General features: G+C 35.9%; 1 protein-coding gene across 24 annotated transcripts in view; it reads left to right on the top strand.

Annotated features, from left to right (window-relative positions):
* Positions 1–24397, top strand: part of HDAC4 (histone deacetylase 4) — a 96803-nt gene that overhangs the window by 49554 nt on the left and 22852 nt on the right. For 9 of the 24 annotated variants that reach the window (XM_067355529.1, XM_067355530.1, XM_067355531.1 and 6 more), the window contains 3 exons: positions 6214–6528; positions 17904–17960; positions 19967–23042. In XM_067355529.1, coding sequence (XP_067211630.1) covers positions 22704–23042 — 339 coding nt within the window. In that variant the 5' untranslated portion in view covers positions 6214–6528; positions 17904–17960; positions 19967–22703. Of the gene's footprint in view, positions 1–6213; positions 6529–17900; positions 17961–19966; positions 23043–24397 lie in introns of all 24 variants that reach the window. The other 15 variants (XM_067355539.1, XM_067355538.1, XM_067355542.1 and 12 more) reach the window with 9 other exon arrangements.

The raw sequence follows: 24397 nt of genomic DNA, 5'->3' as shown, positions 1-24397 counted from the left end.
TCGACAGATCGTTTAGAAGATTAATAACGTTGATAAAAAGAAGTGGCGGATATTGAATGGAAATTAATTCAGTAACACCTTTTAAATTCTAATAATGTCATGCAAATTAAAGTTTGCCATCAGTTTATTTGATTATTTTGTTTCGATATTTAATAAATATTTAATCGGTGTCTATTGGCATAGTAAAAAAGCTTTAAATGACTAACATTTTGAATATTTATTTCAATCAAATGTTGATGTTTAACCGCATGCCATGGTGACTGTGTTAATGTATAGCGTGTTAGTTTCCGGTTCTAGAGAAAAATGTCGATTCCATTGCTGGGACTATAGCTATATCGTGTGTCGGATAAATTAGTGAATTAATAATGCCTGTCATATACGCAGTGGATTGGAACACGTGTGTGTGCGTGTGGAACGAACTAGTTGCAACTTTCCTCTCCGAGTATATACATACTTTCTTCGGTCACGTCGAGGAACACGTCACATGATTCCGCAGGTACAAACGTCTATAACCTTTTTGTATCACATGCCGTGTTTCTCATAGAGCTTCCGCTGCCCGATATCGATGGGATTTCCAATTCGCCTGTGTGAGAATTCATTGATCGCCTCGATCGCGTAACGAAAGAACGCTTGAATTGTTAGTTCAGCTGAGTAAAAGGAAGTAATTTTATTATTTCGTTGGCTGAAGAATGTTTGATTATTACGCTGTTGCTACACTTATGAACAAATGCAGTTTTACTTACAATAATATTGTATAAGAGAACTTTTGTCGTGGTTTGTGTGGTTCGTATTCGAAATTTTCACTTAAAAATACATAATAATCTTGGTGAATTATAAAATTATGAATAGAAATTTAAAGAAAAATTTGTTTGAAATGTTTATATGCATATTTTTAAATAAAATCGATTTTCTTGATATTTACATGATCATCGAGTGCCAAGATATACAGAAAAGGCTTCAATTTTTATGAAAATGAGCTTCAGAATAAGTTATTCGTATCTCTCTCTCAATCTTCAAATATCATTTGATTTAACATTGATTCAGTATAGGCGTGTCCAGCCTCGAGGCTTTAAATGGATGCTACTAAACCTGCGAGAGAGCTGGGAGAAGAGAGGGATGATCTAATCTAACTCGACAGCCTATTTATCATTTTGCGTTGTCTAAATGTGCCAAATACTTCGACACGTGTATCAAGTTTCACCGGAATAAATTAGTTGTCTCGTGCCATTCATCTGCTAGCTAACTCATCTGTTTTGCAATTTTGCATTGCAAAACGATCGATGACTCATAAAAATAGCTTATAAATTGCTGTCTTACAAACTCGCATTTTAATTCCGATAGCAAATTGTTAGATGGATATGATACATTTTTCTTCGAGAATAATATTTATCTACTAGTTTATTTAACGTTAAATATTTCTACGATAAAACGTTAAATTAAAATTTTGGAAACGTGAAATTTATTTGAAGCAATAATAGTGATACAGTTGACTGATTAAATTTTACGTGCGATTACTGCATTATTATAATAACAAAATTAATTTTGCATTAATACATTCTATGGAAAATTAATTTTATTTATTGTATTACCACATAATTTTGGCAACCGTTATCTTTAAATTCTGAGTTATTTTGATTAGTAGTTACACTGAAGAGAGAGATGGTCTTATGATCGGTCTATTGACCGGAACGTTTGTAAATATTTTTAAATACATCTATAAACACACGAACAACTTGCGTTGACTCTGAAACGCGTTTGCACTTTCAGTTTAGATTGGTTCAATCATTCCAACCTTATCAAATATTCTTTAAATTTTCTTATATATTCTTTCAAGTTCTTAATTTTTCTTAGGTTATACATTGATAGAACATTTGTGCGTGCAATAATTTTTTCGGAGGGTTTCTTATTTACGGCAATTTTAGATCGCTTCGCAACGCGGCGATCATGCGTATCCTTCCGTCCACGGTATGAGACGAAGGTCGCCAACGTGCCTTAATCTTCGTGCTTCCTCTTCGGCATACCATTATAAGCGCCTTTGGCGCTCTTTGGTCGCGTACAGAGGCGGCCGAGTTCAATATCCCGCTAATGGTACAGGTTCCCTGCCTTGGGGAGAAGAGCATATTCACGAGATGGTTACCGCAAAGAAAGAAAGAAAAGGGTCGATCGAACTATCGATCGTGCGCGTCGATAACTCGGGATCCAAGCGATAGCTCCGTCCGTGTCACGTCCGATTTTCGTAGATCCCGAGAACTTCTCTTTTCTAATTAAGATAAACGATTAAAGACGCTTCAGCTAACTGTGAAGTGATGACATGTTAATCGATCACGGAGAAAATTTTCTATCGAAACTTACTATGTACGGCAGTAGCCGCGGGCTATGAAGGAATTAGAAAAATTTTTATTATGTTTTTCACATATTTAAACTTATTATTCCTCTTTGCGGCTATTATCGTATCATAGTAATTTCTGATATAAAACTTTCTCTATGATGATATCGTTGAAAATAATATATGTTTTACGTGTTACGAATATTTTTTAATGATAAATTTAATTTTTTGATGCATAAAATTCTATTTTATTTAAAATGATAATTAATTATGCGTATATTGCTCGTAATAAATATATAGTAAAATGTTACTGTATTTTTTACGCGGCAAAAAAATTTTAATAAGCTTAATTATTGCTTATTATGACTCGTATTACGTATTTTACGTATTATGTATGAGATTGATATTAATTTGTTAATAATATTAAATTTGCGACCGTATTCCATGTAGCAAAATTTTTCAACCGATCGATTTTTCCGTGAGAGAATCTTGTTTCGTGAGAGAAAATCAACGTCCGCGATATTTGAGAAATACCGAATCGGTCAATTTGATTCGACCACAAATAATTTCATTGCAGATTGTATCTCTTTCCCGTTGAATACGAATGTTAACTGGGTCAGTCGTCGTGCGATCCTTTCCATTTCCAACAACGATCACGGCGCGCATAGTACGCACTAACCATAAATAACCGCCCCGCCTGCGTAACACAGACAAGTTGCTCGTCGAAATTCAATATCGCTGCCCGATAGCACGAGTGAGCGGCCGGGTGCTCCGTTTATCTCGAAAAAGCGCTTTCGACATTGCAATTTTGCGACTGCAATTTAAATTGTCAAATTGTCAATATTTATTTATGCAAATCTGCGGCCTCCGCTTATATATATATATAAATTGTCGCGCAATTCTTGATAGCTTTAAATATTTTTACTTTTTTTCCTTGGTTTTCTTTGAATTGGTCTTTGTTTCTACAACAGCGTAGCGGATTTATTTAGTTATTTAACAAAAAAATCGACCAATAATTATTATTCATAAATAGAGTTATTAACTTTATAATAATAATAATTTTATCTTCCACGTGGCCGTCCCTGCAAAAAACTTCCGCGAAAAAATGTTATTCGACATAAGTTTTCGTCGAGATAAATTTACGGTTAATAAAATAACATTAATTAAGTGGCTAGAGAGAGAGAGAGGGAGGGGCTTGTTCATGGGTCGAAAGGTTTACGATAAAAGAGAAGAAAAGGAAACGCCTGATGACGTCATGGCAGTCATTCGCGCCACTTAGGCGAAGTCAAGGGATCAATTTACGACGTGAATGGTCAACTACTTGCCTCTCCCGAACAGTCCATCCTCCAACCTCGAAACCTCTTTCCGCTTTCGTTCACCTATCGCTCGTTTCGAATCGATGACGAACGATCGGATATCTATCTCGTCCACCGATAACAAATTGAATTTCACATAACGCGTCGAGTAACATGTTAAGTAATAAGAATGAAAAATAGGTTTTCCATTGGATTCCTATCGCGATAAATCTCGAATATAGCTACTTTGCGATAGATCAATAAGAAAAATTGCTTTAACGTTTTAAAAATATATAACTTACTACATAAAAGTGGAAACATATACTCATAAAAATATAGAGAATACATAAAATCTGGAAATATATATTTCTGGAGGATGTAAATATTTTTAATTAACATAGACTTCGGGTTTACATTCTCGTTAGTGAAAAATATACTTTCATAATTATTCAGTGTAATCGTTTATATAATTGTTGTAAATTAATCTACGGCGGTTTAAATATTTATAAGGGGAACAAAGACGTATTTTGTTGCATTCGGTAGCTATCTCTGCGGTGAGAAAACGACGAGAGTGAAAATGAAAATATGTCACGTCCTCGCGAAAAAAAAGAGCTTTATTACGATCTCAATAAGAGCAACGACGTGCATCGCGCATGCACTATATAAAAGATTCCCCGGACGGAGGAGGAGACGTTAGCTTAGTTCTCTTGTTGCTTATATCTATTATGCGGTCATTGATCTTCCTCTATTTCACTCATATCTATATCGACTGGTCTTCACACGCGCGCAATTTCGCACTGTTTGCATTTTTTCAAGAACGTTCGACGAAGATTGTAAGAAAGATTAGAAACATTTTGTTTTCCTCCGCACGGGTTTATTCAATTAGTAATGCGAGAAATGTGGAAATTATAATTTACAAATGATTAATGTTTTTAATTTATGAAATTGTGGATATCTCATTAAAGCCCGCTTTAGGTAATCTGTAATTTGCAACAAAATACGAGATGGAAATCCATTTATAATTTTATGCAATGACATTTGAAACATTGTTGATATACATCATTGGTGCATATTTTATGTATGTGTATTCTGATCTTCCAAATGTTTCTTATAGAATTATAAATAGAATTCCATTTCGAATTCTATCGCGAATTATAGGTTGTCCAAAGTGGACTTTAGAAACAATATTTTGTATTAAGAAGTGTCTTACTGTATTAAGAAAACTATTTTCGCTGACGACCCGAATCTAACACTAAAATTAATTTTGTTACACAATTTATATAGGTTGCAACGTAGTATCAGAATCGACGCTTCACTTGATAAATGAAGAGCCGCGACTTATCACGCGACTAATATTTTATTCTTGCAACCAATCGATCGTACGTAGAGCATATAAATGACGACGAGAGGTATTCTAAAAATTCTAACGTCTCGTGCTGCGATATGGTTCGACACAATTCCGTTATTAATCATGGAGTCAGAGCACATGTGCGAAATCGACGGTTACGTATTAATCGCGCTAATGTTGAGGGACTGCGAAGTTGAACGTGAGCAGCGCTGCTACTTAACCTTTAAATAGCCGGCCAGCGTCAGAAAAATAAATACGATATACGATTTGGCAACGTCTTGGCACGCGTCATCCGCCGTGATCATCGTTGGCAAGGACATTTGACACTTGTCAGAGGCACGAAATTAGATTTTCATTCTTTGGCATTCGCGCGGACGTTGTTCACGGTTTCGCTCTTGAATCTCATATATAACTACTACAATTCTACCTTTCTCACTTTATAGTTTTATATTTTTTTTGTATTCTGTATGTGTTTATAAATTCAAATATAAATTTATGTACATGATAAATGTCTGACTACTGCTAGCAAAGGATGTTTCAACGATATAAATTTTAATTCGTTCATTTTGATGCTAATTCATTTATATTTGCCAACAATTGCTCTTGTTGATGTAACGTTATATAAAAGGTGTCGGAAACAATTGGTATATTCCACGTGTAGACACGCTTCACACTGTGAATTAGGCAAGAAGTTAGTATTGAGAAATTTTCGGAATTTTTTACCTTCAATTTCCGTTAGCTATTTTTAAATATCGCGTGGTTTACGCTCGTCTGTTAATCGATGGTCATAAATAAACTCGGCTCGAGTATTTTTATGTTCAGTCGCCAGAAATGATTCGTGCGTCGCCACCGACGAAATTTCTTGTTAAAAATTGTGGGAAAAAGAAATCAAGCCACTCAGAAAAGATTATCCAGAGATAAATGGTATATTGAAGTTAATAATTTAAAATGTTTAGTAGAACTAAAGAATCTTTAGCAGAACAAGAAAAAGAAGAAAACAAAAGAAAATATAAATTATTTAGCATGGAAACACGTAGACTATATTTCAATAATTATTTTTTTTCTATAACAAAGTTTTAAGTAACAATTGGGTAGAATAAAACAATAATTAACAATAATTATACAAATATTGATAATATATAAACCGAACTTTATTGCTTTTATAATCATCAAAAATAGCTTGTTCGCTATACGTTCTGTTTTACATCAGATGGATTGATGATTCTTCTTTATTCTCTTTCTAGATCGTCTCTTGGACGCGTGAAAAGAGTGGTAAAGAGAGCGACGAACGCAGAGAGAATCTCGCCGATAAGACGAGGGGTGGTGGTTGTAAATTATTAGTCGTTCGGAAATCGTGAGTCTTCGCGTTTCGTGACGAAAAGATAATCGCGGTGTTTACGTTTGCGAGTGTGAAAATCGGTGATAAATAGAGGGGTCCGGAGAGATGGTGCTCCGCAGAGGATAAATTTCTCGGTGGATATACTACTACCTAAAAGTGTGGCATATGGCCCTGGACTATGGTACTACCACATACAATATGCACCACACAAATCAACTAGGTACGTATCAAAGAACGTATGCTCAGCAATATCGAAATGGTTATTTTGTTTTTCGAGTTGTCAAAGACTTTTTCTTATCGCAATTTATTCCGATAAAGAATTTTTAACTTCTCTCCTAAAAGGCCTAAAAAACAAATTGTAGGCAATTTTTGTCTTATAATTTTTTCATTATTTTTGATTCTCATTAAATCGAAGAATTATTAGAGCATGAAATATTTGAATTATCGTATTTACAGCATTAAATTTATTTAATGTTATTTAACACAGTTTGTAATTTATTAATACTATTGATACAATTTGTGTGAATCTCTAATCTTTACGTTTCTGTTTTTTATCTTGCAATAAAAAGGTCTTTGTGATTTCGGATCTATTTGATCAGGAAAATTGCTGATTTAATCGACTTTGCTAGTTCGATACTAATGTTTGAAGCAATCTTGCCTGTTCGTCGGGAATAGCTTCTTCATCCGATTGTTATGCAAATATCACCGACACCGTTTAATACCCTCAGTATTTTAATTCTATTGCAAAAGTTTCATGAAAAGTGTTATAAAGGAGAGTATCTTAGCAAAAATTTAATGTACGTCTTATATTTGCCGTGACCTTTCAATATTTAATATTAGCTGTTTTTACTTAATTAAATTCAAAGTGAAAATTTTATCAAGAGAAAGGAGCGTTTAAAGCTCCTTCAACGAAGCGGAAGGGGAGGCGACGTGCACGTGTGTAAGTTCACGTTTTAAGAGACCTCTTATACAAATGTTATTCTATATATAGCGACAGTTCGTCTAATCTTAGTAATCGGCCACCGGCCAGAAACACAAGTAAAAAAAAGTATCTGTGACTTTCCTTTTGTGCCTTGGTCGTTAGAATTGAGACTTGTCTAGATCTTTATATAGAGTACTTTATCATTTTACCGATCAAATCTTTAAATTAACATGCTCTAATCTCGAAGTTCTTGCTATTCTTTATTTAAATTTGAAGGACACGCCCAAATGTGGGTCCATAAAGACGCAAGTTATTTTTATAACATTTGTACAAACTGTTTTTTTTTTCTTTCTTTTATTTGAAAGATTATTTCAAAAAGAGTCGAGATCAGAAATATAAAATTACATAAATATTATAAAATCTTATTCATCAACAACAGAATCAAGTATAAACTTTTTAAATTCGAACCGGAAATCGGTATCCATAATACATTAGCGTCGTTAACACGTATTTATAATTTCCTAATTTATACATGTATTATGCATCGTGTGTTTGTGTAAAATCGATGTAGGAAAAGGAAATCATAGGAAGATCATTGAACCAATGAAACTAGGGCTCCTTGGAGTTACAGGGGGATTTATGACACCATAACCTACCGGCTATAACCCATAATGCCATCGAGCGACCTACCTTCTTCTTTGACCCAGCTAAAGCCGGGAACGTAATTTCCATCGCGTGACAGGACTATCCCGAATCGTTTAATTATGCAGCCGACGTCGCGCATGCGATGGCAAAACAATTGTAATAGGGTTGCAACGCGGTATATTCCGAGAAAAGAATCGGCTATATCTGGATGACGGAGAGTAATTGACCGTACAATTACTAATTCACGATAAGGCATCTGGATTATACACACATATACACGCGATAACTCTATAAATATTTTATTTATAAACTTTTATTTCGATCCTGAATAAAAAATTCTCTCTCTCTCTCTTGCAAAAAAATATTCAGCATGTCATATGGCTAGAGAACGGTGAAGGTGAGTGTGTTTTGCATTAAATGAAATCCACAAACATGACGGTGATGTTTGTTTCTTTTCGCGTTCTATCAGCTAATTTTTTATGCGACATGTACGCGCACAATACATATATGCATATACACTTCTTCGCTCGTTATACACATATTACTTTCCTTTACACGTCGGTTTTGTATTTATACGGACGCGTACATCGAACCATTTGAGTTTGACCTACACACCGCCATTTTTTCTCTAATAATAGTCTTGCTGTCAGGTTATTGTTGTGCAGACTCGCGCGTGTGTGCGTGCGTGCTTTGGGATATTTACTTATTCCCGTGTCACTTGTGTAGGTGCCGCCTCGTAGCGTTGTTTGACTGTGAATAGAAATTTGACTTGCAATTTGTATTTCATTATTTATCCACGTGCCCCAGATCTATCGTGTGCCCCTCCGTCTCTTCTCAGTTCTATTTTAGTCGCACTTTTTTTCCATGAGTGTTTTTATTTTTTTTTAGTAAAAGTATTAAAACTCACTGGTCGTGAATTTTCAAATATTCAACATCAAGTGTGTTGAATTGTTGGGTTTTTGTGTAATATTGACGGGAATCAAGAGAAGTTTGTAAAATTCCAGATTTTAATTAGAATGTAACATATTATATACAACTTCATAATTTTTTATATATATATTTATTACGCGACGAATGGCATGGAATACTTACTGGCATAATTTGACAAATTTATTATCTTATTCTATTTACGCTGAGGCATTATATTTCGTTGATATTTTGCAAATAACTGCGCGCCGTTCGGCAGGCTGCGTCAACTTCACCGACACGGTAATACATGTGTACTCGGCCGCGAAGACAATCGGGTCGAGGATGGTGAGAAATCGTGCGTGAAAATTAGATAGCAAATGGGCGAATGATCGTGTCCCTTGCATGAAGCGCGCGCGCCGGAGTCGACGGGATCGCTGCCAGAAACGTCGCTTTTGTCGCCAGAATTGTCAGTAGGTCGGATCACCCCAGCTAGAACGTGTAGAAGAGATTCTACGAGCCTCTGAAATTTTACAATATTATTAACAAATTGTTAGGATAGGGAACATTACGGGATATTAATTAATATATTAAATAATAAGTTTTCAAATATTCTCACGAATTTAGACGAGCATATTTTGTTTGTATTTGAAAGATTTTCAAGAATATAAAAATTTAAAAAGCCAAAACTCGCGATGTATCGAATTTTTTCGCGATTATCAAACTAGTTGAAGTTTATCTTTTTACTTTTTGTAATTATTAATGATGAATCCATTCGACATTCTTTCAAGAGAGTGGACATTAACTCTTATTCTTCGCGAATTGTGGGACGGGGATGATCGAACACCATGTCGGGATGAGCATGAAATTTATTGTAATTAGTAGTTAGGCGGGGTTTAAGTGCGTACATCCGGAGAGAACACTTTGTAGGAGGTTGCTCGTGCACCTTAATTAATGTGGGCTCTAATTGTCTTTGCCTGTAGTCGACGCACTCTACGCATTGCACATGGTCGACAGCCGGCGCGGCGAGACTCTGACGAGGCTCGAGTTGCATTAAACAAAGTCTACCGAAGCGAGAGATATAATCGCATTGTAACGCGGTGAGAGGAATGGGAACAATGCACTTTAATGGCGTCGAAAAACTTTTCGTTCCCGCGAAACTCGAAGCAAACGGTCATTCGGTGATCGCGCTTAGGCGTGTAATAAAACTCGGCGCTAGTTGAAATGTTTCTGATCATATTTTTGACATGAATATATCGAAATTGTGATCCGAACGCATTTCGTTGTAACTTTTTTTTTTTATCAAAACTAGAACAATTTTAGTTTATTGACATTGTTGTATTTATACGAGAAAAATGATATTTGATTAAAATTAATATAGGGATTAACATTGTGTGTGTGTGTGTGTGTGTGTGTGTGTGAAATATAAATATCGGAGTTTGTTGAGATCTTAAATAACAATGCTAAAATGAATGTTTGTATTTTAAAGATTTTTGAAATCTTATAAATCTTTAACGCGTGCTAAAACGAATGGACTAGCGAAGTCAATCTCTTCGAAGCGAATGGATATTGGCGAAATTCACCGCAGCAGCGAAAGCGAGACCTTGCGCAGCATTGCGAAAAGTCTCGTTGGCAAAATCGCAGCTTGTCCGCGGATTCGCCGCTATACGTTCCGGCATAGCGTGCCAATTTTCACGGGGACGTGAGATTGAGGCACGCGAGTCGCGTGACTCGCAGGCGTGCAAACGAAGTCGCTGTAATTTGTCCCGCACGCGCGAACTTTACACGTATGGTGCCGCACGATCGATGTGCTTATTTGAGGATTCTTCTTTTTTTTCGATCAGAGTTTATTTCTGTCAGAGTACATTCCTGAATTTTTTCAACAAAAATTAATTTAAAAAAATTTTTTTTTTTTAAATTCAGTTTAATGTCGTTTTTTTTTTTTGCTGCATATATCTCAAAGAATTTGAAATTAAAACGGTATTATCATACTCATTGTATAATTTAATTCAAGGTAATCGACGCATGGGATGTTGAATTTCCAACTTCTTTCTTTACTACATCGGGAAAAGTTTTCAGACCGCAATAACGAGTAACATTGTTAGCGATTAAATCCGCAGATTAAGATCTCTGAGTAAGATTTGAAAATCAAATAAATACCTTTTAACATGAATAAGTGCCGAGAGAAGACCGATACAGATGCTGCACTTTATCTAGGCTAATTCGGGATATTATTTATGAATGCACAAAATTTCACTGAACCATGTAACGAATCGAGAGCCGCTTCATAATTTGATCGCAACTTTATTATCTGGCGTATATTCTTTTTTTTTCACAGCACCTGCGTTGAACGGAGATCGCGAATATCGAACGCGTGTATAAGCTGTGAAATGTCGCGTCTATTCTTTCCTCGCGCGGCGGGCGTTAAAATGCGGCCGCTCATGAATGCATCGCGGCGGCGGGCGTCGGCGAGGCGCTACGTTTTAAAAAATGTATGTCGTCGCTTCGCTATCAGCTGTTATTCGCAATATTGCGGAGATGGCGTCGATGTGCGTTGCGCCGCTTGAAGTTCCGGCACAAAGAGTCGACCGTACGCCGCACAAAATACACGTGATAGAACGAACGTCGCGACGAGTTTCGCGGCACGCAAGGTGCGACACACTGTGTATACGGGCTTTTCAATGCATCCTCGATGCATAGAGAGGGAGAGAGAGAGAGAGCGCGTACCGTGCCGACGTGGAATAGTTACAATGGAAATAATGATAGTTTCATAAAATTAATTTTGCCGAACGCGATAGCAAAGACTGATTGACTTTTAAAATGCAGAAAAAATTTTGCGGTTTAAGTATAATTTATTTGAGAGGTGTGTGATATTTTTCAAAAATAGCTTCTCTATAACTTTAAATTTATGATTCTTATGTTTACTATATCATTCTATATTAAGTTATTGATTTGCAACAGGCAATTGCAATTTATTTATCATTTGTGCAACATTTTGTTTTAAAGGATTTCTCAGAAGACGTAAAATTATTTGTATATCTCCTGCTTTATATTTTTAGCACTATTATTTTGTTTCTTATTTTATCCTACTTTTGTTATTATATCGTGAAAAGTAAATTTAATTTTTGAATTGATACGTTGACATTTTATGTGAGTATTACGTCTTATATCGTAACAAGCTCTTACAATACTGAGTTACGAGTCGTCGTATTTTTCCACGAAAACAGTAACCTCGACTAGATATAATCGCACAAAAATAGATTCGCGCAAGGAAGACAACGATCACGTAATTCCATATTGAATGACCGATTACGTGAACTATCTATAATTACGGTCAAGCGATAAATGACCGGTCCAAAGCGCCATATAACACTTACGTTGTAAAACTTATAACGGATAACTTGATAAATAAACTTGTTATTTATATGTAAATGCACCTGTACTTGTCGCCTCGTATAACCGCTGGCAAAGATAATTTTATTAATTAAATTACTTAGATAGCGCATATTGATAGAAGAAAAATCAGAAATATTTTCTACATTCTAGAAAATTTATTTTAGATTTTTCTCATTGTTTATTTTTCGTATTATTATTCAATTTATAGATGTCTCTCTTTTAACAAAAATTTTCTTTTAGTCTTGATATCATTCTTCAACCATAATAGCTATTTAAAAATTAATGTTTCTTCAAAAGATTTTTGTATAAAATTCTATTACCCCGCTTGAGTCGATCGCAATTTACGTTTCATATAACTGTGTTCTCTCTATGCGTCGATCGAGAACTTTCCGAGAATATCTGCGAATCGCACGAAGTTTCCTGAATAATTCAATTCCTACCAGCCAGGTATTTCTGGCTTTGGTTCTCTACGTGCATAAGTTGCGCGCAGAAGCTCGTATGTGTACGTGATATTCGAGCGGTTTCACATATTCTCGTTGTATCGACGAATTTTTCGTCGTTAAGTTCATTTTTGCAAGTATATAATTTTCACATTTCGGTTTTTTCCACAAAACGGATATCGAGCATATGAAAAATTCGCGACTCTCCGACAGCGACAATAATATATCTCTTGCAACGTAAATTAAGTTGCAAATTTTGTATAATTTTAAGTTGAAAATTTCTGTAAGAAAATCAGAGCGACGGTAATAACGAGAATTATTCCATTAAAATATTTATCATATTATAATATTTGAGAAAAGCAATTAAGACTGAATTTTCTCCAAAATTATTAAGGATATTTCAGAAAATCGAAATTCAATAATATGTCGTATGCATTTATATTTTTGGTATTTCACATCTTATCTCGATGTATGCAGAAACTCGGCTGTACATTCCAACAAGAAGTGTCGTAATATCAATCATCGACTAGAATTCCAATAGAATCCGTTCTACCATCATCATATTTCGTTCTCTCCTTTCCTTTCGTGCATCTCGGCTTGTTATAAACGACTGCAGGTGTTTATATCATAAACGACTGCCGTATTTTCGTATGTGGAAACTAATGATCGTAATCAAAACGACAAGCAGCAATGATTAGGCGTGGTTATGCAATAGCCGCGGAAATAATAGACGCCACATCGTATAATAAGCCTTGATTACGCTGTTTCCTTCGTCGTGCTGAATGCGCGTTGTCGGTCTCGTGTGCGATCTTGATGGGAATCGTTACATATATACAGAGAGAGAGAGAGAGAGAGAGATAATTTGCACGGCACTGCATTGCGAAGTTTTCCGCAAATACGAACGAGAAAGCGCGCATCGGGAATCGTCGTAATTTTAGTATCTCGGCCGTTAAATGCGCTTTGAAGCAATGTTGTAAAAGCAAATTCACTTGGATGCACTAATCCTCATTTAGAATTTTTTTTATTGACTCTTTGTTATCGTTAATTTAATTGTCATTTCGGCAGTAAAATATCTTGTAAATAGAAATACAAGAAGTAGCGATGCATTACCAAGTCTCTAAGCGAGAATGGAAAATATTTGCTTCAATTATGCAACTTTTTTTAATTAATTGCACAATTTGTAGGAATTCTCTATCTTTCTTCTAATTGCTAGTTCTACTGAAACCAGTTCTCGACGGTAACTTTTTTTTACATCGGTTTCTAAATTGTTCGTTCAAGTTGAATAAGACGATCGATATGGATGTCGCGTAATTATTAAGTAATACTGATACTGCAAAGTGGATACCGCAAAGCAAAATTCGACGATCTTTCCGTGTTGCTGGATAAACCGCATCGAGTTCGACCACATTTTATCGATGCGTGCCGTTTCCCGAACGGCGGAGAAGAATGGAAACGCATAAGAGTGCGGTGGCGCGATACACTAAAGTAAAGAGAGAGAACTAACGGGGCGACGGAGGGGCATTCTTCCTCGGGATTAACCTTGGACTTGACTCGAAGGAATGCGCCGTGCAGTGACCTCTGCACGGCACACTCGCTCGCTCCCTCGCTCATTCACTAACTCACTCGCTCACTAACTCACGGCGCACATCTTGCTCACCTTCCTTCTCTCCGTCGCCCCATTTCGCTTCACCGTGGGCGCTACAGCCTGCTGGTCAATGCATTCTTTCACGGCCAGTTCTCGAGTCCTTCCGAACGGTTTCGGCGTCTCTACCGAAAAATTTAGGACGAAAATTTGGGAGGCAATCATTTTCGGATTAAATTTAGATCTCGTGGACGAATGGATAATAGAAAATCCCCTCAATCTTTAAGATTTATCTTCAGTGGTGCTATGTAATGACACATGATTTACACGAAGCGTGTACAAAGATAGCAAATAAAGATTACACTCGGAGAATTGTTGATGTCGTCTTAAGGCGGATGGAAATAAGCACGTTTGATTACGGTAATTTCGTAACAATATTATCGCAGAAGAGATCCATGCGAAATTTCATAACGACTTGATATAATTTGTCTAAGTATTTCTCGAAGAATGAAACCCTAACAAATTTTTGTGAGTGTTCTCCAAAATAACGAGATGAAAATTATTCATATTATTTCAATGGGGAACTGTTTAACTTTTGCGTTATTTCCGTATAGATAATAATCTTTGGGTTCAAATATTTTTATTTATCTGTTTTAAGAGAAACTTGGCTGAAACATGAAAATTTTTTTAATGTGATATATATTTTTTTATTTATAACGCGTGTTGTAATGCGGATAGTAACGAGAGCGTTGTAAAAATGTAAATTAACAATAGAAAAAGAGGAGTCTGCTTCATGATCTCATGAATTAGATATATTTCAATCGCGATACTATGTTTCTAAAGATTACTTGAAAAGATAATTTGAAGATAAATTTCTTTGGACGGACGCAGCGCGACTGCAAAAATCTTTTCTCGATTGTAAATCTTCTAACCACAGGAGATTGCACAATAATAAAGATCCTTCTGTAATTCAGTGAGATACTATTTGATTTTACGAGCTCTTACGTAATTTTATGCAAGTTTTGATGAAAAATTAGTAAAAATCCGATAGTGTTCGCGTGATTTTGCTGTTCAGACTGATTTCAAAATCAGTTTCAGATTCATTTCCTGAATGGCTGTCGAGGTCAGGTAGGCGTTTAAAAAGAATGCGTTGTACATTTTTAAAATTTGATCTCATTTTATCGCAAACGACAAAAGTGACGCGGATAAAATTAGCTTTCCATTGCGATTTACCAGATCGCATTTCGAAATACCGGTATCTCTCGAGGTTGACGAGAGATACCGGTATGTACGTACATGTATACGACGTGAAAGACCAATGATTATTATCGATATTTACTGGTTCTTTACTTCGATAGAGTCATCGTTCTATAAATACATCGCAATAATAGCGGACATAATAATGCTTACATTGTTCGTCCTAGCTTGTAACATCGCGTTCGCTATAAAATTATAAATTTACAGAACATTTTACATCGTTTTTCCTATACGAGATTTTAAATAAAATCTAACTTTATATCTGCGTTATTAAATTCATGAAGAATTTAACACTTAAATCTAATTTACGCTTCAAAAACATTTAAAATAAAATTTCGAGAATATTTGAAAGTTACTTTTAATAAGTTTAAAATTGACAATTTTTGAAAAATTTATTAATTTTTGTATAGATATTTTATGAAGAAATATTATAAATAAAATGTACAAAGAATAAAATACTTTTCGTATATTAAGCCGTGGCAAAATACATAACTGAATAAAATTATTTCTTATTTGATTTAATATAAAAATTTTACTTGAGACTTTGTTACTGAGAGAAAATCAATTTAAAAGAATTTAAATGTTATAGCAAAAAACTTCTTCAAATTCACTAAAGAATTAATGTTCGAGATATTGTTTGGTTAATGCAAGACTCACTCTGCAATCTTATTTTGATAGAATACATTGTTTCTTAGATGAAACTCGCAGAGATGATTGCGCTATTCAGTGTTCGTTTTGCCACGTAATCGTGAAGTATGCAAGCTATTCAGGTATAACGAGCCATAGCCGATAAAACAGTGATTAATCTTCAATAATAATAGATCAGAGGCGTACGCGATACTAAGGTCATCGCGATGACTGTGCCGGCACTCGTCGGACTATTACGGCCTTCGGCTGAAAATAGACCGGGTGACTTTGTGATTATGGTACATATGCGTAGACTCACTCAATCCACATGGACAAAAGAAACTACACAATGATCACGATCGAGAGATTGTCAGAGCGATATTATTTGCTATCAACTAACTGATTTTTATTCGTCTCATAGTTGTCTCGTAGTTTTGCTTGTGTCTTGCGGGTTTTTTTTTTAGTAGTATCTCCTGTTACGCAAATGCGTGTATTTATTTTAGATGACTTTAATCAATAGTCGCTTGATTTTTATTTTAAAACAGCGGATAAATTATTTCCTAAATATTACTTAACTTTAATTTAACATCTGATGCATAATATACGTATTACAGGCATATTATTAGCTTTAAAATATCACAATTTTTTGATATTTGAAATTTGATTAAGTTGTTTTTTTTATTATTAATTTATCAGAGTTAAAAATAACATATCATAATTATAGAAATGAAAAAGTGTCTTCCTCGGCGCAACTGTTTTTCGGATTTAATTCTTAAGAAACGTGATTTTTTTTTCGAATACATAGTGAGATATACGCGATAAATAAAAGCCCAAAAGTCACCGCTTTGTAAGTCGCGACGATAAAAACTTACCGTTTATTGGCTTTCTCGTCGAAACCTGAGAATGACGCGATGTCATCTCGGGTCTGTGGTAAGCGAAACGTTTTAGATGAAACGCATGAAAAGGAGATGGTGGTGTGCCTTATCTAATCGCAAAACAGCTCGACTTGCGACTAGCACGTCCGAGATTAGCACGGTGCACGGCACACAATGCATGGTCATTCATTTTTTTCTTGCTAGAATACGCTTAATAAGATACTGTCTGCGTAATCAAAAATCAATCACGAACTTTTTAGAAATTCTCGTAAAAATTCAATCGTTAATATAAAATGTACAGGTAACACGGGAAGAAACTGTTGTTGACCAAAAGTTAAATAAAAATTTTGAGTAACTGTTATAAAATAATAATTTTCGTGGCTCTCATTTTTATCCATTTTAGATTTTTTATCGAAAACTTATTTGGTCTTATAAAGTAATGGACGAGAAATCGAAATTGTCACGCTTGACAATAGCTGGCAATCGGATGCATACACCGCTACGGATTCGACCTTCGATTCTTATTATCAGACACATGTATGTATATCATTGTAGCGAGATTCGCATTTTGTTTTTATTCGATTATCCGCGCGCATACGTAGAAAATGAAATGAAAACTGTGCACGATGGTAACTCACAATCCGAGATAAGCTTGACCAGCTTGTAAAGGAGGTATGTGCGCCGTCGACGAAGTATTATCAATCGTGATATAATAGTTCACGATAGTTTGCTCCGATCCGGGATATCTCTTTTTGTAACTCGAATAAGCTGACGTCAATCGGCAGCCGCCATTATTTATGCACATCGGCGGCATCACGCGCGAATTGCAATGTTTATTCACCGAATTAGCGCGAATTGTGCTCGAAAGTGCAACGAGCTAATCCCCAACTGTTCTTCTCTGTGTGTATGTTGATCTTGTAAAACGCTTATCATTTGTTTCAGAAGACGTGGGCTACAGAAGTGTCGAGATCACGTCCGCTTTCACGCATTTGCCGCAGAAGGGTGAGTATTCCTCCTATTTATATCTGTGAAGTTTCTCCCTATCGATGCAATTTCTTATAGACGAGTTATCAATTATTTATATAAATTTAAACATGGTGCAATTTCTATGATTTAATTAATATAAAAATATCTTTAATAATCGTTAAGGTCTTCGCGATACACCGCATTCTGTGTTAATGATTACAGTTTCAGAAAAAAAGATGTTTATCGTAATATTTTTATTTTATTTTTGTTCTATACATAATCTATATAATCTGTTTCCACTGAAGGAGAGTAACCTACTTCTCAGAATGCTTACGTATAATCATAGGTCAACTGACGTGATATTTAATTCATAAGTCATAAGAATTAGATTCTGTATTGATTCCGGCGGATGTAAGATACTAATTATAAATTCAAATTTTTTTGTGATGTGTTTGAGTTATGGAAACTGCGTTCTATTTATTATAATGAACACTCTATTTCAAAACCTACGACGGCAAATATGATCTGATTTTAAGCTGCTCAATTATTTTATCAGCAACTGTGAAACGCTGTATCAAAATAGATTACAAACAGATTATTCATTTATAAATTTAATTTATTGAAAAGAGAACAAATTTTAGAAACAGATTTTATTTCTTCTAAATCTGCTAAGATTGCTTCTAAGTCGTAATAACTGGTACATTATAACTATTCTAATCGATATCGAAGCGAAGCAGAGAAAACAAAATCACTATTAAATTGTTTATACGTCTATAATTTACTGAATTAGTTTTTGAACTTTTTTGCCATTCGACATCGCTATTTCACGAATACGTGATAATCGATAATCTTTTTGTCTTTACATTTTGTAACATTTCTTAACAACTTCCTTTTTTTTGTTTTATATATGTATAAAATTTTTAAATCATCTGTAATTGAAAAAAATATCAACTACCTTAACACATATACATATATTATTTGCTTAACAAATGTTCAGAGAGTATTGGAATGCTGTAATTAATTAAACAAATATATTCTAATTGCCTTTCGTATGCAATGCGTTCCATATGTTATAGTGACTTGCAAAATGATTTAATAAATGCAATTTAAAGAATTAAATAGTGCGTAATAAAGCATGTGCAACATAGCATAATTACATATGTAAAGATATAAAAATATATCATATAATATATATAATATATATTATATATTACAAGATATATAATTTGTTATGTCATTATAAAAACGTTTAAAAAAAAGTAATGGAATAAGCGATAAGATTTAACGTAAAAATTTAATTTTTTTAAATATTATCATTAATTACGCGATTGCGTATCTAAATTTTTGAAATTTTATGAAGACGCTAGATTTGTCTTGCACTCTCAACGATTAATTTTTTCAAATAATTTTTTCAAATTTTTTCACTTGTCACTTGCATTAATAGGCAGTCAATAAGTCCGATAACCTTGAGTATCATAAATAGATTTTTATTTCGTCGTCGTCGCCATCTCGCCGTCTGTCGTTCTAGAATAAATAAAATGAAAAAGTAAATCTGATATATATTCTTTGTTGTCTTTGCCGCTTGATCTTTGATATAAAAAAATTAAACGTATATACGCGCATGTCGCGATACTAACAAAAATGTCGTTATCAGCATTCCTCTGTAGTAAGCTTCGAATATATATGTTAAATCTTTTATTTATTTTATTGGAAATTCAAGAATTGAATAAGAGCTCTTCACGAAATCGACATATCTGATTCCGAGAAAATTAAAACCTCAGAAAATATAGTATGTGAGTGAAGAAAAATTGACGGGGGAAATTTTATTTTGAGAGGGATTATGTTTTAAGTATTCTTTCTGACAGTTATATTGTGTGTGTTTTGTGTAATATTATATTTTTTATTCCGTGTGATATTACATTTAATTTTTTGTATCATAAGTATTTTACAAGATTATTTGGATCTTTCAAACGAGCAAAGCTCGTCAATAAAAATAATATTAATATATTCTATTTTATTTAGTTGCTAAATTTTTGTTTCAGCATTTGTTAGATCTGTTACACTGTGGAAAAAGAATGTAAACAAATTTCGATAAAGATTAAGGATGAGATTGATAATTTTGAACAATACACAATGTTTTACAAATATATGTTAATTTAAAAAAATACCTTTATATTTTGCACAAAAGTGTTTTATTGAAAAGAATAATCTCATAAACTACGTCGATATACGTAGATATCTTTAGAAGTAAAAATAGAAGCTATGAAGTGAATGTTAAGTAATTTATTTTTTTTCCATCGATAGTTTGAACCTTTGGCCCTTACTTCAATATTATCGTCCACAAAAAATAGAAGCAATAAGTAGTTCATTGATTACATAATTTTTTTTATTTTTATTTTTTTTTTTTTTTTTTTTTTTTTTTGTAGGAAGAATTTACATTGTGAAAACGGTTATCCAGTAATCGATGACACTATCGTGATTCTTATGGTTTTGAACAGCCGAAACATTAGAATATGAGTGGAGATTGAAGAGAAAGTCAAGAATAGACGCGTTAACTCAGTCGCGACAAAGTATTGTAATAATAAATTCCGTTCACTTCACGTTGTCAATTACGCTTGTTGTGACAAAAAGGTTACCGTGTTTATTGGCGCAGCAGTTTTTGCGCGTAATTGACGCTGTCTGTAGAACCGCGAAACGCTCTCGCGAGATGCTCTCGTCGACGTAGATCCGCATGGAGAACTCGTGAACGGCTGACCAATATCCCCGATCTTCGATTCTGTGTATCGCGCCGCGGCGCGCTGCATCGTTTTCCATCGCGGATGATGAGGAATTATCACAGCCGCTTGTGGCCTCCGATTGTTCAGTCGCGATCCGTCCACCGAGCGGGCAACCTCGCGTCCTCTCTCGCTCATCGGCTTCCCCCCTTCTGTGTCACAGAGAGCTCCCCTTTCCCCTTCTCTCTCTCACCTCATCTTCGCTCTCGCGTAATCGCTTCCAGCGCGAGCTAAATTTAGCGCTGACCGTTGCTTTTGCCGAGCCGAGCAGTATATAAAGCTTCTCCTCGCCTCCGCCGTCGTTTCCTGCACGCGTGCACCGGAGGTCGCGGAACGCAGGAAGAACGCTGTCGGACCTCACAGCCGTCGCGCGCAACGGCTGTCCCACCTGTGAAGCCATCATCGCGACCACGCGCGGACTGACGGAACATTTCGGAGTGCGTGACGATGCAGTCGCGATCGCGCGCAGCCTGAGCGTACGTCGTTGTCGGATGTAAGAAAGAAAACAAGTGCGTTGCGGTAAGCAGCCTGAATCGCGATGCGATAACGGAAATCTACGGATACGGTTATCAGTACACGCGCTTGGAGTTTCTTCACGGCACAGTTTACTCGTTGGGAAAAAAAAACTTAATAAAACGTGTCTCAGTGTGCGATTCATGATACAATTGGCACAGTGTGTGCTCATGTGTGCGCAATAACTATAGCGGCACGTGGAAGAGTTCGAACTTGTATTTGCGACGATAAAGAGCGTCGTGAATGGTGTGACGCTCGCGGAGTCTATCAAGTGGACAATTTTCTCCTTGAACTAAGATTTCGTGTTTTCTAAATAACAGTGACTCTTTAAATTCAAAACTCATTATCAAAGCGCGATCGGTGAAGCATAGCGGGGGCTGCTTCGCGAGACGCGTGCAAACCGAGCGAGCGATAAGTGGTCGCGCGCGTACGCGTGTATTGCACGTAATAAACGCTAAAAATAGCCGCGTTATCGCGTCGCAAGCGAGTATCGAAGCGATAAACATCGCAGTGACAACACGCACACACGTCGTCGCGCTCGAATTCCGCAGTTTTCTCTGCGATCGCGATATCGCGCGATATAACGTGGGAGGGGCGGGACACAACGGTGCTTTTCACTCGGACATACTTTTATTCGAAACCAGGCGCGATGAGAAGGCCGAAGAAGAGAGAAACTGCGTTCTTGCGGAACACGCTTCCCCGCGACACCGCTCGGCCGTTCCAAAATTAGCATTCGTTTCGGCTACTCGGGAACGACGGGGAAAAAAAACAGTCGGCACGATTAAGCGCGATTGATGTAATTGCGCGTTTCCGAGAAACTGATGTGTTGTTTGGAAAAGAAGCGGCGCAAAAAATTCTCCTTTCTGCATTAATGCGACTTCAGTTTCCTCAATATATTTCATATCTCGACATTATTCTAAAAATATCTACGACGCTAATGAGAGTGTGGATAAAATATACCGGTTTCTTCGAGATGATTCTTTCAAGTGTTAATTTTTTACCGACATTTAATGCCTCGGCTAAATACGCGTTATCGGGATAACGTGACGCGCGTGGTATAAATATTGACAAAAAGATCCACACAACAAATTGGGTAACAGGAAGTGCAGTATTGTGCCACGTTATTGAACAAACATTGACAAAAATTGTCGAGACATTAGTAGACATCAGGAAGTGATTTCTCAGCGACGACAGTGGAAGGAACGTCACAAAGAATGTGCTTCGAAGATTGAATTCAATACCAGTTATTACGGCTTTGCGATCGATGGCACGGTGAATGCCTCATTTGTCACACAAAAAAAAAAAAAAAACAGTTTTAATCCGTGAGTAAAGCATTGGGATGTTTATCGTGCAAACGTGAAAGTTGTTTAAAACTTTGTTTCGAAATTGTTTACCGGTCGCAGAGTGAATTTATAAAGTTTTTTCATTTCAGTGCAAAGAAGTTAAATTTAGATTAAGAGAAATATTCGATAAAAAAAATAAAAAAAAAACTATGAGGGTTCACGTAGAGCGGACGAGTGCTTTCGAGCGATACATTCGCGCGGAAAACTCGAGCGCGAAGGTCGTCGGTGGGCCTCACTACCACAGGACGATCGCTCAACGCCACGCGCGTGGCGCTTACGGTGGCATGTTACCGGATATGTGCTGTTGTTACATGTGTATAGAGATGGCCAGGGACACGCCGGGGTCGCCGATGCCACGACCGCGGGATTTAGGCACCGGCGGCGGGGGCGGCGGGGCTACGGCCACCTTGACTTCCGGCGCTTATCACGCCGCAGCCACCGACACCGCCAACCTGCACGACCATGCGCTCCAGCAAAAGATACTCGAGGTAACGTATGACTGTACATATACATATGTGTATTGCATAATGTATCATGTCGTTACATACGAAATGCCGAATTCTCTGTGAGTTTGTTTTTGAAAAGCAACAAAGTGCTTTTGAAAAGTAAACGGTTCGGCTAATGACACATTTAATGTGTCACGTTGAAATGATAAACTGCATTCTTTTACGAAGTATGTTTTCGTTTTCACGGAATGCTTGCAGTTTTCAAGTTATAATGAATTTGTAAAAATGTAGAAAATGACGAGATCTCCATGTCATTATTCTACAACATTAAAAAAACTGGCATGAAAATGATTTGCAATAAAATACTAGGATAATTAATTGCAAATTGTTTGCTGGTTTAGAAAAAAAGGAACAAAAACTGGGTTATTTACATTTACATGACATTTACATTACATTTACATTACATTTACTTTTTATTAGCTGGTGCTCGCTAATGTTGGTACCGCAAAGCGTGTTTGTGCTCGTCTTTAGCCAGAATGTTGCTGAAATAAATTACAGTGGTGTATAATCATCGTAGAAATTCACTTCGGAATACACGAAGTTTAGGTTTAGGTTGCCGCAGCCAAGCTTAGTTTCGGTGAATTCGATCGATCGTGCGCGCTTTAGTTATATCGCAATTAAGTTCAAGGCCTCCGATGCTTCCGCGAAGGTCAGGTTTAACGCTGCGGAGAATACGCCGGAAAGAAAATATATCACGTACGATATTCTGCGATTGCAAGATTACGTTGCTATCAGGTCTCATCTGAAAACAGAACGTGCGGACCTCAGCACATGTGCATGAAACGTGGATAACATATTTTTATCGTGATACAAATTTAATATCAAACGTGCGTTATAACGGGTACTTAGTTATTTTTTCCCAATCGAAGTCGTCACATTTTACCACTTTGTAGATTATTTATTAGATTATTTCTCCCTGATTTGTTAATACACAGTTATAAGAACTCACTATCAAGTTAGCATTATATTTTATTAATGAATGTTTGAATGAATTCAAAGTTGAATTTCTCTTGGCTACGAGAAAAGTCATGACAAGAGTTAGACAATTAATTTAGTAGAAATTAATTTAAGAAGTAGAATAACGCATAATTAATTTTAATATTTTGCAAGATCTGTCGTGTCCGATGAATTTATTATTGAGATTAAAATGGTAATTTATTGGATATTGTATACTGCTTGTGAGTACATTGTTATATATACATATATGACGGAACTGACCGCATCGGATAAATATCGATCATCTGGCGGAAATCTCGGTGCGACGTGCGGCGTGTCGTGCATGGTAATCGCACGCGTGTTGCTGCGTAATGCGTCCGTGCGACAAATAGAATCCGATT

Source organism: Linepithema humile, chromosome 5, assembly GCF_040581485.1.
Source record: "Linepithema humile isolate Giens D197 chromosome 5, Lhum_UNIL_v1.0, whole genome shotgun sequence".
Lineage (NCBI taxonomy): Eukaryota > Metazoa > Arthropoda > Insecta > Hymenoptera > Formicidae > Linepithema > Linepithema humile.
This window is presented reverse-complemented; position numbering and strand designations above follow the sequence as displayed.